Consider the following 14,079-nt stretch of genomic DNA (forward strand, 5'->3'; position numbering starts at 1 on the left):
TTAACCTAACAGGTATGTCTTTGGACTGTGGGAGGAAGCTGGAGTACCCGGTGAGAACACATGCACAGGGAGAACATGCTAACACCATGCAGAAAGACCCCCGGCCAGGAGTCGAACCCAGGACCTTCTTGCTGCAAGGCAACAGTGCTACCAACTGTGCCACCGTGCATACTTTATACAGTCTTGCTGGAACTTGCAATGAAATCTCCCTCAAATTTACATTGTGAATGTGCAGTTGAGTGACAATGAAGTCACTGGGCTGTTTGCTGTAGAGTAAAGAAGAAAGCTAGACTCAGATCAGTTCAGAATAATAGTGTAACCCAACAAAATGTGGAAAAATGGAAGGGGTGTTAACTCTTTCTGGAAGTTTAGTAAAAATGAAGGGGGAGGGGGATTTCCTAGATATTATATTAAACCCATGAAAGGAAAATAAAACGGGGACTCTGGTCCATTTGAATAGTTGTTCCAGTATTTGTACTTCAATAGAAAAGACTGCGTGTTTTGTTTTTACTGGCACCTCGTTGTAATGTGTTGCGTCTACCACAAGGTGTACCAACTTGTTTTTAAAATACAATGAAGCAGCAGAAGTAGCTCAGCAGTAACTCTGTGACCTCCTGCTGGTAAATATTATTTATTGCAGTCATCTAACCATATTTCCTGACAGCAGCTACAAGCAGGATTATGGAAAATGACTTTAAATCGCTGGTAGTCAAAGGAAGGGATGATTCCCTCGGTGGGTATGAAGCAGCCCATAGTTGTTACCGTAGATCTAGCAACAGTCAGAATAAACTACCTGAGAAGCACAATGCAGACCTGCCTTTCATGAAAGTCCGGTTTGGTAAAGGTTGTGAAAAATCAGCTACAGCTGAGGTACACACTACTGAGAGGTCTCCATAACTCTGTTCCATCAGACATGGAGGTTTCAGCTGCAGGAGTACCTGCTCCATCCTGAGCATGTGGGCTGAAATCATCACAGACATTTGCAGAGATTAGACTTAGTTATGATAGATTTCCGCCTTGTCTTCTGTCAGATGTGTTTTAAATGTCAGTGATTATAATGATGTCCGTCATTTGTTTTCAGCAACGTATGGAGCATGTTGGTTCTGGGGGGTGCAGGTGCACAGAAGGGGCTTTGGATGATTGTAATGTTTACAAGGAAAATGTTTTATGCCTCGAGTCTGGTCAGCCACCACTAGATGTAATTGTTGCACACTGTTTCTTAAAAGAGTGGACCAAACAAAATACAAAGAAGAATGTATAAAAGACAGAAAAACAAATGGTCCCCTAAAACTTTTAAAAGTTTCTCCTGTTGTGTCTGCAGGTTAACAGGACACATCACTGGGGCAACTGCTGAAGGAGAGGAGCTGTCTAGTGACTGCAGACAGTTCTAGAGGCTGAACTCTAGAGCTGTTTATTTCCAGATGAAAAAACATTTTACCATGTGCCACATTATTAACACTCAAAGTGAAACCATGCCCACTGAATAACATAATATCATCAGCTTATGTTGTACAGTGTGATCTTTTCTTTTTAAGCTCTCTTTTCGAATGTCTTAGTATTTACCAAGTGATCTGAATAAAAGTTTATTCATTCATCTTCGGTAAGTGCTTCATTCCCTACAGAGTTTTATTCATACCTGATCTGAGGCACCCAGATCAGGTATGAATCATTGAAAGATGTAGATCTGTCCAGATTGTCTAACCAGATCTATCACTGTATTAGGTAGAAATTACATTTCTACATGGCAAAAAAGGATCCTGGTTTGGGTAGTACAGTAATAAAAAACCAAAATGACATGCATGTTGCTAATTCTGGTTAAACGAATCTTTATTTCAAAAGGGCGTGTTTGACACAGTAGGAGTGTAGAGTTCATTCTGTGAACAAAGACCACTGGCTGGCCTAAAGAGAAAAGGAGGAGCATTTTATAGGCCGATGTAAGATTGGTCTTTTTGGGGTCTAATGCCCACAGAGAGTTTTCCAGACAACCCCCAAATACTAAAAGCAAGCCACAGTACAGTGAAGCACGGTGGTGCACGCATCATGCTTTGGAGATGTTTCTCACAGTTAGCTGTTTCACATACCAGGGATCATGGATCAGTTTGAACATATCAAAAGCCCTAAAGAGGTTCATACTGCTTTGTGATGAAGAGGAAATGCCCTGAAATGGGTGTGTTGAACAAGACCCTCTGTGACAGAGTGCTCATCCCCAACCCTGGACTCCCTGATCTGATAGAAAACCAGTCAGGTGACGTCAAAGGATTCTATCAACAAAATATCTACTAAAACAGTGAGTGATCTGGTTAGTGATGCTGTTTCTGAGACCTAACCAGGAAATCCTGGGCTGGAATACCTGTTCACAGGTGACCAAAGTAGGTCCACTCCATGCAGCACGGATGTGAAACAGTTCTCAGAAACATTAGCTCAGTGACTTACAGCGAAGATAAATCTTTAAGCATTTTCTAGTTTCTACAGTAAAGGTTGGAGTTTGTAAAGAAAAAGGTTGAATGTTCCTTTTCTCTCGCTTTCTGTATTGTGAAAACAAATTAGCTAGATTTTTTTATGCGGTGCTCCAAAGGTTTTATGGGGATTTTAAGCTTTACTTGCTCTTTCAAACACAGTGTTATTCATCTTAATACAGCTGTGTATTAAAATATCTGTAAATTAACACAATAGAGAAGCCTGTTGTGAATGCAGAGAAGTGCTGTTGTAAAAATATCATATGACAAAGAATGAAGTCTAAGAATAATGGAGCTTTGTGCTTTTATCCTGCTGCCAACAGACTGCAGTGGCTTGAGGCTGGTAACATCCAGCTTTGCACCTGGAGAGCCCTGCTTCATGGTTGGGGATTAAAAAGCACTGATGAGATGTTTGATGGAAGGTATTCACAGTAGATTGGCACCATTTAGCGAAGAGCTGCCGATGCTCGTTTCTGCTTCAGTGGCAGTTATAGTGGGATGCTTCTGCAGCTCCAGCTGCCTCTACTGGTTGCTTCTGTCCCACCCTGCTTCATACAGAGCATCACTGCAACAAGGCACTGGGAGAAGTTGACGCTGACAGAGGAGGTGAGAGAAGGGTGGTGAAGTTAAAGTGAGCCGGCCACCGAAGAGCTGACCCACAACAACAACAGCGCCCCCTGAGGACGCCTCCTCCCCTGTCCTGATGTAACGTCAGGCCTCAGTTGTGAGGTGCAGATGTGTCCATTCACTTGGAGTCTCAGCAGAAATGTGCAAATCAAACATAAAAAACTTAAGTTTATATCCCTGAAAGTTCCTCCAAAGAGATTTGGCATACTGTGGTTCTACAATATTGGGTTGGCTGTTTCGGAGTGGCGGGATGGGTAAGCCAATCACAGTGTTCACAAGGTCCAACAGTCTTCCTGGATCCATGCTTCATTCTATAGACCCCTCTCAGAGTGGGTTACCTGTGATAGAATGACACAAAGAAACAAAACAAAGACACCAAGTCAGACAGATCACACTCATGTTCTCAGATGCACCATTCAGGTCCAACGCTTGAAGGTGGGATTCCACTGCAGGAACCTTTTCCACAAATCTGGTTCAACTATAAGAACATTTTCCCCCATAACTCACTACCCCACCTTTCATTTACCCTGACTGTTGTTTCAGTGAGTGTTTCTACGGTGAAGTCCAAAACCAGACTGAGTGGTGACCCCTCCCACTGCAGCAGTGTCGACTGAGTGTGGGGGAAAGGCTCCCTTCATTAAAATAAAAGCTGCGATTCAACCACACTTAATATCTTATATAGACTATATACAGGGCCGTAGCTACCATTGAGGACACCGAGGTTACTGTAGGAGGCCAGAAGACCAGAAGAAGAAGAATGCAGCTGACGGTGAGATGTAACAGTGGTAACCTGCTAAAAATATTCTACTTCAATTGCATTCTTCTCCAAATAACAGTTCACTAGTCTTCACCCTTCATATCACTGTTTAAGTTTAGTTAGAATAGTTACCGCCCATTGACTATGTTGTTTGGTATGTGTTGGCGTGTTGTTTGTGAGCAGCTGTGACAGACTAATGATGTTTCCATCGCAAGAGTTAATGTTTCCGTTCATAAAATTGTCACACACAAACTTTCTTTCAAAGCTCAGACAGAGAAGTGATGAAGGTAAGAGAGGATAAATAGACGGCTGCTGTCAATCCACTCCAGCCAGGATGCGTTGCTGAGACCCATGTCCCCCTGTTCAAAACAAACAAAAACTGACTGACCTTTAGGTCATTCACTTTAGACTACTGCTGACCCCGGATAGATGTGTTACGTTATTACAGTAATATCCAGGCTAAATTTGACTGCAAATAATACAGTACAAAATTACAGTTTCACTATTAAATATGTGTATTACTTAATAAGGCACACTTTATTTATATTTCTGTTCTTTTAGAAAAATATTTAATTGAGTCAAATCTAAAATGAATTCAGGCATAAAGACAGACTAAGGCAGGAGAATAATTTCAGTCTGTTTTTGATCTGTCAGGGGAGACAGGTGAGAATGTGAGTACATAGGTAAGAAGTATGCTCACACAAATACATGTCACATTCAAGTCACTTATTTTTAAAATAAATGTTTCCATTTTAATTAGGTTTTGGTCTTCATTGTAACAGATGTGCAGTCTGGCTATGGACCTGACTATATACTATTATACAGACTACAGGGGTTGGACAATGAAACTGAAACACCTGGTTTTAGAACACAATAATTTATTAGTATGATGTAGGGCCTCCTTTTGCGGCCAATACAGCGTCAATTCGTCTTGGGAATGACATATAAAAGTCCTGCACAGTGGTCAGAGGGATTTTAAGCCATTCTTCTTGCAGGATAGTGGCCAGGTCACTACGTGATACTGGTGGAGGAAAACGTTTCCTTACTCGCTCCTCCAAAACACCCCAAAGTGGCTCAATAATATTTAGATCTGGTGACTGTGCAGACCATGGGAGATGTTCAACTTCACTTTCATGTTCATCAAACCAATCTTTCACCAGTCTTGCTGTGTGTATTGGTGCATTGTCATCCTGATGCACATGGTCCTCAAGAATGGTTCGGTAGTCCTTGGCAGTGACGCGCCCATCTAGCACAAGTATTGGGCCATGGGAATGCCATGATATGGCAGCCCAAACCATCACTGATCCACACCCATGCTTCACTCAGGGCATGCAACAGTCTGGGTGGTACGCTTCTTTAGGGCTTCTCCACACCGTAACTCTCCCGGATGTTGGGGAAAACAGTAAAGGTGGACTCATCAGAGAACAATACATGTTTCACATTGTCCACAGCCCAAGATTTGCGCTCCTTGCACCATTGAAACTGACGTTTGGCATTGGCATGAGTGACCAAAGGTTTGGCTATAGCAGCCCGGCCGTGTATATTGACCCTGTGGAGCTTCTGACGGACAGTTCTGGTGGAAACAGGAGAGTTGAGGTACACATTTAATTCTGTCGTGATTTGGGCAGCCGTGGTTTTATGTTTTTTTGGATACAATCCGGGTTAGCACCTGAACATCCCTTTCAGACAGCTTCCTCTTGCGTCCACAGTTAATCCTGTTGGATGTGGTTCGTCCTTCTTGGTGGTATGCTGACATTACCCTGGATACCGTGGCTCTTGATACATCACAAAGACTTGCTGTCTTGGTCACAGATGCGCCAGCAAGACGTGCACCAACAATTTGTCCTCTTTTGAACTCTGGTATGTCATCCATAATGTTGTGTGCATTTCGATATTTTTAGCAAAACTGTGCTCTTACCCTGTTAATTGAACCTTCATACTCTGCTCTTACTGGTGCAATGTGCAATCAATGAAGACTGGCTACCAGGCTGGTCCAAGTTAGCCATGAAACCTCCCACACTAAAATGACAGGTGTTTCAGTTTCATTGTCCAACCCCTGTATTGACCCTGTAGAAGATAGATAGTGAACATCAGAGCTTTTATTTTGCAGACAGGAACCTCTATCCCACACTCAGCAGCTGAACACAAAGCAGCCAATCCTGCTGCTGTGGGAGGAGTTACTGCTCGGTGTCTGTGGACACACTGTACTCCACATTGGAAACACTCAAAAATATGACCATAATAGGTGAGTAAGTTCTGGGGAAAAAAATATTCCAGGGGGAAAACATTCAGGGAGTCGTCGTCGAAGACGCGCCTTAAGATCAAAGTTCAGTCAGTGCGTCAAAAAATAAATAAATAAACGTGCAACCCTGTCATTTCTGGAAGAATGTTACCTGTGCAAAGGAAGCTTTAATCTGACGGATGTTCCGGGCATGATCTGTTCACCTCAAACCACTCATCGATGCAGCTGGAACAAAATCAGAGCAGCATGAACATTCACTCAGAACAAGTGTGGCACCAAATGTTGCCAAAAAAACATTATGTGAGCTGTGGTTGGGGGATTCTGCACATATTCAGAATGCATATGTAAACTTTTACATTTTCAGATGTGTAATAAAGTAGAATATGTTGTTACTTTAATCATAGTGAATTAATTAATCAGGAGTGTGGGAACTTTCGTCTTAACAGTGACGACTAAAGACAAACTTCTCATAGATTTCCCACCCTTTATGATAGATGCAGAGGCAGGGCAGGCGGGCGATGGTGTCTCCCTGCTGCAGCTCCTCCAGGCAGATTGCACATTCTCCCGCATCCTTAGATAGGACGTCCTCTGGAGGCCAACACACACATAACATCACAAGCATGAGGAAGACTAATGTGGAAGACTGTTTCTAACCTAGCATCCACAATGAACTGAGATGAACCCTTCTGAATTAAAAGGGACAGTTTATTTCATAATAAACCATTTTAAACCAGGCAACAAAAACTATTGAAGGAAAAAGATGAGACCTCTAAGTGTTTTACTGCTAATGGTTCATCCTTAGAGAGACCCTTGTATGTTTTGTATGTGCAGTCAGTGAGGAGTTTCCGCCCCCTTGTGCAAAGAAGGCACATCCTGTTTGCTGCCAACAGGGGGAGTAGGTTACCTCACCGGGAAGCACAGCATTTTCCCCTGCACCACATGTGGGATAATTAAATGTGGGTATCTAATATGAAAAATAGCAAATAAGGTACAGGTCCTTCTCAAAATATTAGCATATTGTGGTAAAGTTTATTATTTTCCATAATGTAATGATGAAAATTTAACATTCATATATTTTAGATTCATTGCACACTAACTGAAATATTTCAGGTCTTTTATTGTCTTAATACGGATGATTTTGGCATACAGCTCATGAAAACCCAAAATTCCTATCTCACAAAATTAGCATATTTCATCCGACCAATAAAAGAAAAGTGTTTTTAATACAAAAAACGTCAACCTTCAAATAATCATGTACAGTTATGCACTCAATACTTGGTCGGGAATCCTTTGGCAGAAATGACTGCTTCAATGCGGCGTGGCATGGAGGCAATCAGCCTGTGGCACTGCTGAGGTCTTATGGAGGCCCAGGATGCTTCGATAGCGGCCTTTAGCTCATCCAGAGTGTTGGGTCTTGAGTCTCTCAACGTTCTCTTCACAATATCCCACAGATTCTCTATGGGGTTCAGGTCAGGAGAGTTGGCAGGCCAATTGAGCACAGTGATACCATGGTCAGTAAACCATTTACCAGTGGTTTTGGCACTGTGAGCAGGTGCCAGGTCGTGCTGAAAAATGAAATGTTCATCTCCATAAAGCTTTTCAGCAGATGGAAGCATGAAGTGCTCCAAAATCTCCTGATAGCTAGCTGCATTGACCCTGCCCTTGATAAAACACAGTGGACCAACACCAGCAGCTGACACGGCACCCCAGACCATCACTGACTGTGGGTACTTGACACTGGACTTCTGGCATTTTGGCATTTCCTTCTCCCCAGTCTTCCTCCAGACTCTGGCACCTTGATTTCCGAATGACATGCAGAATTTGCTTTCATCCGAAAAACGTACTTTGAACCACTGAGCAACAGTCCAGTGCTGCTTCTCTGTAGCCCAGGTCAGGCGCTTCTGCCGCTGTTTCTGGTTCAAAAGTGGCTTGACCTGGGGAATGCGGCACCTGTAGCCCATTTCCTGCACACGCCTGTGCACGGTGGCTCTGGATATTTCTACTCCAGACTCAGTCCACTGCTTCCGCAGGTCCCCCAAGGTCTGGAATCGGCCCTTCTCCACAATCTTCCTCAGGGTCCGGTCACCTCTTCTCGTTGTGCAGCGTTTTCTGACACACTTTTTCCTTCCCACAGACTTCCCACTGAGGTGCCTTGATACAGCACTCTGGGAACAGCCTATTCGTTCAGAAATTTCTTTCTGTGTCTTACCCTCTTGCTTGAGGGTGTCAATAGTGGCCTTCTGGACAGCAGTCAGGTCGGCAGTCTTACTCATGATTGGGGTTTTGAGTGATGAACCAGGCTGGGAATTTTAAAGGCCTCAGGAATCTTTTGCAGGTGTTTAGAGTTAACTCGTTGATTCAGATGATTAGGTTCATAGCTCGTTTAGAGACCCTTTTAATGATATGCTAATTTTGTGAGATAGGAATTTTGGGTTTTCATGAGCTGTATGCCAAAATCATCCATATTAAGACAATAAAAGACCTGAAATATTTCAGTTAGTGTGCAATGAATCTAAAATATATTAATGTTAAATTTTCATCATGACATTATGGAAAATAATGAACTTTATCACAATATGCTAATATTTTGAGAAGGACCTGTATATGCATTATTGACATACAGCCGACTGCAAAATGTCAGTGCTTCCAACATGACCCTTGGTATGTGTGGAACATGCATCAACTGGCATTAGTGGGATTCCTACGCCAGTTTGGCAGTATTTAAGACCAGATGCAGTCTACAAGGGGTTAAAACTACTTTAGTGAGAAAACAATCTTGCAACAATTTAGGGCAACAGGTTTTAAATCTGTTTTTAGCAAATAAATAATCTTAAAGTAATCCTGTACTCAGCTTCTTCTGTCTTCCTATTTACAGAACAAACCCACAGCATGCTTTAAGCCCATATTGCCATGGTGACATGCCTGATGGCAACCTGAATCATTCATTCACATCTAAGATGACTACATGGCATGTTCTTAAGAATAACACATATTTCACTAGTTCATAAATAATGGATTAGCTGTTGCTGCTGAATGATAATTCTAGAGTGTCCGCAAAACAGACAAAATGGTTTGGGTACTGGTAAAACAACTGATCAAAATAATTTGAAGCAGCTTTATTTTCTTTATCTTCAGGTGTCACATTCACAATAGTTCAGTACATTTAATACGTGCAATACTCTACAGCAACCTGCATGTTGCCTGCTGCTATTTACTCTTTATGTGTGCTTTAACTGCCCACAGATGCTGGTATTTCCCAAAGGTCAGTGAAGGCCTCACCGATTTACCAGGATGGTTTAAATGTTCTGATATATGTGTTAACACCCTCAGTTTAATTTACCGGCTTGTGCGTTCTAATCAGTGAACCCCTACCACTATGAATAGCACTAGTCTGGCTCTTAAGTGGAAGTAAGCATGTGGACCATTAAACCCATCACCTGCAGCAAAACACAGAGAGTCATTAGGGCTGATCTTATGTAACTGTGGATTAACCCACATAGGCTTGCAAAAGCTTGTTATTATGGGCTGGAGCACATGGCATCCAGCTCAGCTTAGGGCAAGAACAACTTTAATGCATGGACAGTCTGCTGTGAATGGACGAGTCACAGAACCCAAGCAAAGTCAAACCAAATCTTTCTTTTATGTGGTTACTAACAGAACTGGATTGATGTGTCTAATAAAAGGAAAAAAATATGTTTGACAAATAAACTGTATTCGAACATTTTATCAGCACTAAACCAATGAATACATAAAACTATGAGGAAAAACAAAGCCCACCCTGTGGATTTGGTTAAATCAACATCAGGAGTGTTCTCTATAATAGCAAGACTTTTGGAAGCATACAGGTGTGTGTTAACTCAATGCCATAACATAAAGAGTACCTTGAACAATCAGTTTTTAAAGGCCATCAATCTGAGAAGGGTCATACAGGCATGTTAAAAGTCTATCAATCTAGGGACAAAAATTAGTTGCCCAGGAGTGGATGCCCCATCAAATTCAGATCATGCATTGTTCAGAGAATCTTGAACAAAACCTGAAGAGATCAATCTTGGACTCTACACGACTCAGTTAGCATGCTTAGGGGTCAAATTCAAGACTGATGATCATATGAAATGTGAGGGATCAGTCCAAAATAGAACACACGGAACTTGTTAATGTTCTGTAGGCACTTAGGACCAGAGTCACCAAGAACAGCACTGGTAAACCCACAACTCCATCATGGATTGAAACCTTGCTTACTGCTGTTAAAGGCCTGTTTTAACCTTGCCATTGAGCATCTTAATGGCACTGTCTTTCAGTGTTTAACCCTATTTTTCTCCTAAACATAGCTACTGACTGAGCTTTTACCGTAACTAACTGTATGTGCTCTCTCTCATACTCTAAACTTGAAAACTGGCTCAGAGTTTATCTGTTTTTTCTTCCTAGATGAAATGACTAAAGGAGCTACATCCATTAACATTTACTTTTCCTTCCCATAGAAAGTACTCCTGGATCAGTGCTTCTGTGTCCTTTTTGTGTCTCTTCTCTGTTCTCTCAAACCCCCAGTCGGTCGTGCACATGGCCGCTCACATTGAGCCTGGTTCTGGTTCTGCTGGAGGTTTCTTCCTGTTAAAAGGGAGTTTTTCCTCTCCACTGTCTCTACATGCTCATCCATTAGGAGTAACTGCTACAAGTCTCTGCCTCGATGCAATCTGCTGGGTTTTCTTAGATAATAACAATTTTTAAACAATTTGAATAATAAACTGAATCTGACTGCGCAGGACGATGGTTAGGATTAATTGGAATGTACAGTGCCTTGCAAAAGTATTCGGCCCCCTTGAATTTTTCAACCTCTTGCCACATTTCAGGCTTCAAACATAAAGATATAAAATTCTAATTTTTTGTGAAGAATCAGCAACAAGTGGGACACAATCGTGAAGTTGAATGAAATTTATTGGATGTGTCAAACTAGTTTAACAAATAAAAAACTGAAAAGTGGGGCGTGCAATATTATTCGGCCCCCTTGCCTTAGTACTTTGTAGCACCATCCTTTGCCGCAATTACAGCTGCAAGTCGCTTGGGGTATGTCTCCATCAGTTTTGCACATCGAGAGGCTGAAATTCTTGCCCATTCTTCCTTGCAAAACAACTCAAGCTCAGTGAGGTTGGATGGAGAGCGTTCGTGAACAGCAGTCTTCAGCTCTTTCCACAGATTCTCGATTGGATTTAGGTCTGGACTTTGACTTGGCCATTCTATCACCTGGATACATTTATTTGTGAACCATTCCATTGTAGATTTGGCTTTATGTTTTGGATCATTGTCTTGTTGGAAGATAAATCTCCGTCCCAGTCTCAGGTCTCTTGCAGACTCCAACAGGTTTTCTTCCAGAATGGTCCTGTATTTGACCCCATCAATCTTCCCATCAATTTTGACCATCTTCCCTGTCCCTGCTGACGAAAAGCAGGCCCAAACCATGATGCTGCCACCACCATGTTTGACAGTGGGGATGGTGTGTTCAGGGTGATGAGCTGTGTTGCTTTTACGCCAAACATATTGTTTTGCATTGTGGCCAAACAGTTTGATTTTGGTTTCATCTGACCAGAGCACCTTCTTCCACATGTTTGGTGTGTCTCCCAGGTGGCTTGTTCCAAACTTTAAACGAGACTTTTTATGGATATCTTTGAGAAATGGCTTTCTTCTTGCCACTCTTCCATAAAGGCCAGATTTGTGCAGTGTACGACTGATTGTTGTCCTATGGACAAACTCTCCCACCTCAGCTGTAGATCTCTGCAGTTCATCCAGAGTGATCATGGGCCTCTTGGCTGCATCTCTGATCAGTCTTCTCCTTGTTCGAGATGAAAGTTTAGAGGGACGGCCGGATCTTGGTAGATTTGCAGTGGTCTGATACTCCTTCTATTTCAATACGATTGCTTGCACAGTGCTCCTTGGGATGTTTAAAGCTTGGGAAATCTTTTTGTATTCAAATCTGGCTTTAAACTTCTCCACAACAGTATCTCAGACCTGCCTGGTGTGTTCCTTGGTCTTCATGATGCTCTCTGTGCTTTGAACAGAACCCTGAGACTATCACAGAGCAGGTGCATTTATACGGAGACTTGATTACACACAGGTCGATTCTATTTATCATCATCAGTCATTTGGGACAACATTGGATCATTCAGAGATCCTCATTGAACTTCTGGAGTGAGTTTGCTGCACTGAAAGTAAAGGGGCCGAATAATATTGCACGCCCCACTTTTCACTGTTTTATTTGTTAAAAAAGGTTGACACATCCAATAAATTTCATTCCACTTCACGATTGTGTCCCACTTGTTGTTGATGCTTCACAAAAAATTTGAATTTTATATCTTTATGTTTGAAGCCTGAAATGTGGCAAGAGGTTGACCAGTTCAAGGGGGCCGAATACCTTCGCAAGGCACTGTACCTGACTTGAAATCTGTATGATTCGATTGAATTGACTTGTAAAGTCCCTCGAGACGACATGTGTTGTGAATTGGCGCTATATGAATAAAACTGAATTGAATTGAACTAAATGATCAGCACAAGTCCGATAAGACCATAACTGAGTTCATCAGGACCAACGCAGCCTGCTGTTAGAAAAAAGACCCAAGTATGATCCGAAGACCACTGTCCCCACAGTTGAGCACAAAGGTAAAAGGGTTATGTTTGGGGTTGATTTCCTGCTGATGATACAGGATAACATCAGGTCATCAGGCCAACAGACAGGGTCATGTTTCATGTCTTCCTCGGCTACAGCACTGATGATGGGTCATCGATCAGTTTTTTCAGAATAACAATTTCCTAAAGTTCATCAACAAGGAGTGGCTAAAGAAGAATTACAGAAAGTACATCAAGTGGCCAAGCCAGAGTCCAGACACCAGTAATGTAGGACATCTGTTGAGGGGGGCTGAGAATGAAGAGAACTCTAAAGCTTCTTTAAAGGCAGGATTTTTGTTCATTATTTGTCCAAAAATCCACTAGTGTACATATTACTGGCGATACTGCTGCAACCCCTCTGGAGCACATTAACCTATCTCAATGTCGCAATAGGACCAGCAATGTGACCTAACTCACCCCATTACCATTTGTTCACTCTGCTACCCTCCGGCAGATGGTACAGTTCTCTAAAGACACATACCGCCAGACTCAGGAGCAGATTTTATCCAACAGCCATCACTGAACTGCAGTCTGCCTCCCCCTGCCCACCCGTCCTGAATCACTTAACCAGTATCTCTAGAAACTGAATGCAACAGTGACTTTAGAACAGGTCATAATTGACAAGTCATTTTATATTGTGCTTATAGTCTTAACCTGTTTTTATCTTACCTGTTTTTATACCTCTTCATATGTTCTTATCTGTTTTAATTCTATTTATGTGAATGCATGGCGTTCTTTAAGGAGGCTCACTGAAAATTTACTGTCATACATTCAATGACGATAAAGCATCTTTGAATCTTTAAAAGGTCTCACTAAGATACTGAAGCTTTTTTAAGTATGGACCAAGGTTGAATGTGCCATTAAATCTGTAGTCAGTCTAAAAATACCGAGTCCTGTTATTTTAGAGCCTCCTGAAATACATGGGTAACATCAGTTCTACCACCAATCTGCTGACCTTTGAACCTAATCCAGCCTCAGCAGTCAGGTTAGAGATCAGCAAGGAGAAGATGCTTTAAATAGCAGCTTTTACTCTACCAAGCTGACCTCTGGGTTGTACTTTATGCATCATGGCTGTTTTAATAGAAAGTGTCCCAAGGCCCTGACCACATCATGAGCGTGTTTCTGAGCAGGTTAGAAATGAGGCCAGGAAACATCTCTGGTGTTAGGTTCACATGACAGCTGCTGCGTGAGTCTGTTATGAACCACCAGCGGATATATAGTATTTAGGGGCTAGAGGGGTGCTTCTTGTGTGTGTGTGCGTGTGTGTGTGTGTGTGTGTGTGTGTGTGTGTGTGTTTGTGGATGTGTATGTGAACAGAAAACAGCATTCGAGAGTCCAAGCTG

General features: G+C 42.2%; 1 protein-coding gene across 1 annotated transcript in view; it reads right to left on the bottom strand.

Moving 5' to 3' along the window:
- Positions 1-1,809: 1,809 nt before the first annotated feature.
- Positions 1,810-14,079, bottom strand: part of znrf2b (zinc and ring finger 2b) — a 53,293-nt gene continuing 41,023 nt past the window's right edge. Inside the window, exons 3-5 of the mRNA XM_047362070.1 lie at positions 6,565-6,670; positions 6,234-6,307; positions 1,810-3,421 (exon numbers count right to left, since the gene is read on the bottom strand). Coding sequence (XP_047218026.1) covers positions 6,250-6,307; positions 6,565-6,670 — 164 coding nt within the window. The 3' untranslated portion in view covers positions 1,810-3,421; positions 6,234-6,249. The remainder of the gene's footprint in view (positions 3,422-6,233; positions 6,308-6,564; positions 6,671-14,079) is intronic.

The sequence above is a fragment of the Girardinichthys multiradiatus genome, chromosome 3, assembly GCF_021462225.1.
Source record: "Girardinichthys multiradiatus isolate DD_20200921_A chromosome 3, DD_fGirMul_XY1, whole genome shotgun sequence".
Classification (NCBI taxonomy): domain Eukaryota; kingdom Metazoa; phylum Chordata; class Actinopteri; order Cyprinodontiformes; family Goodeidae; genus Girardinichthys; species Girardinichthys multiradiatus.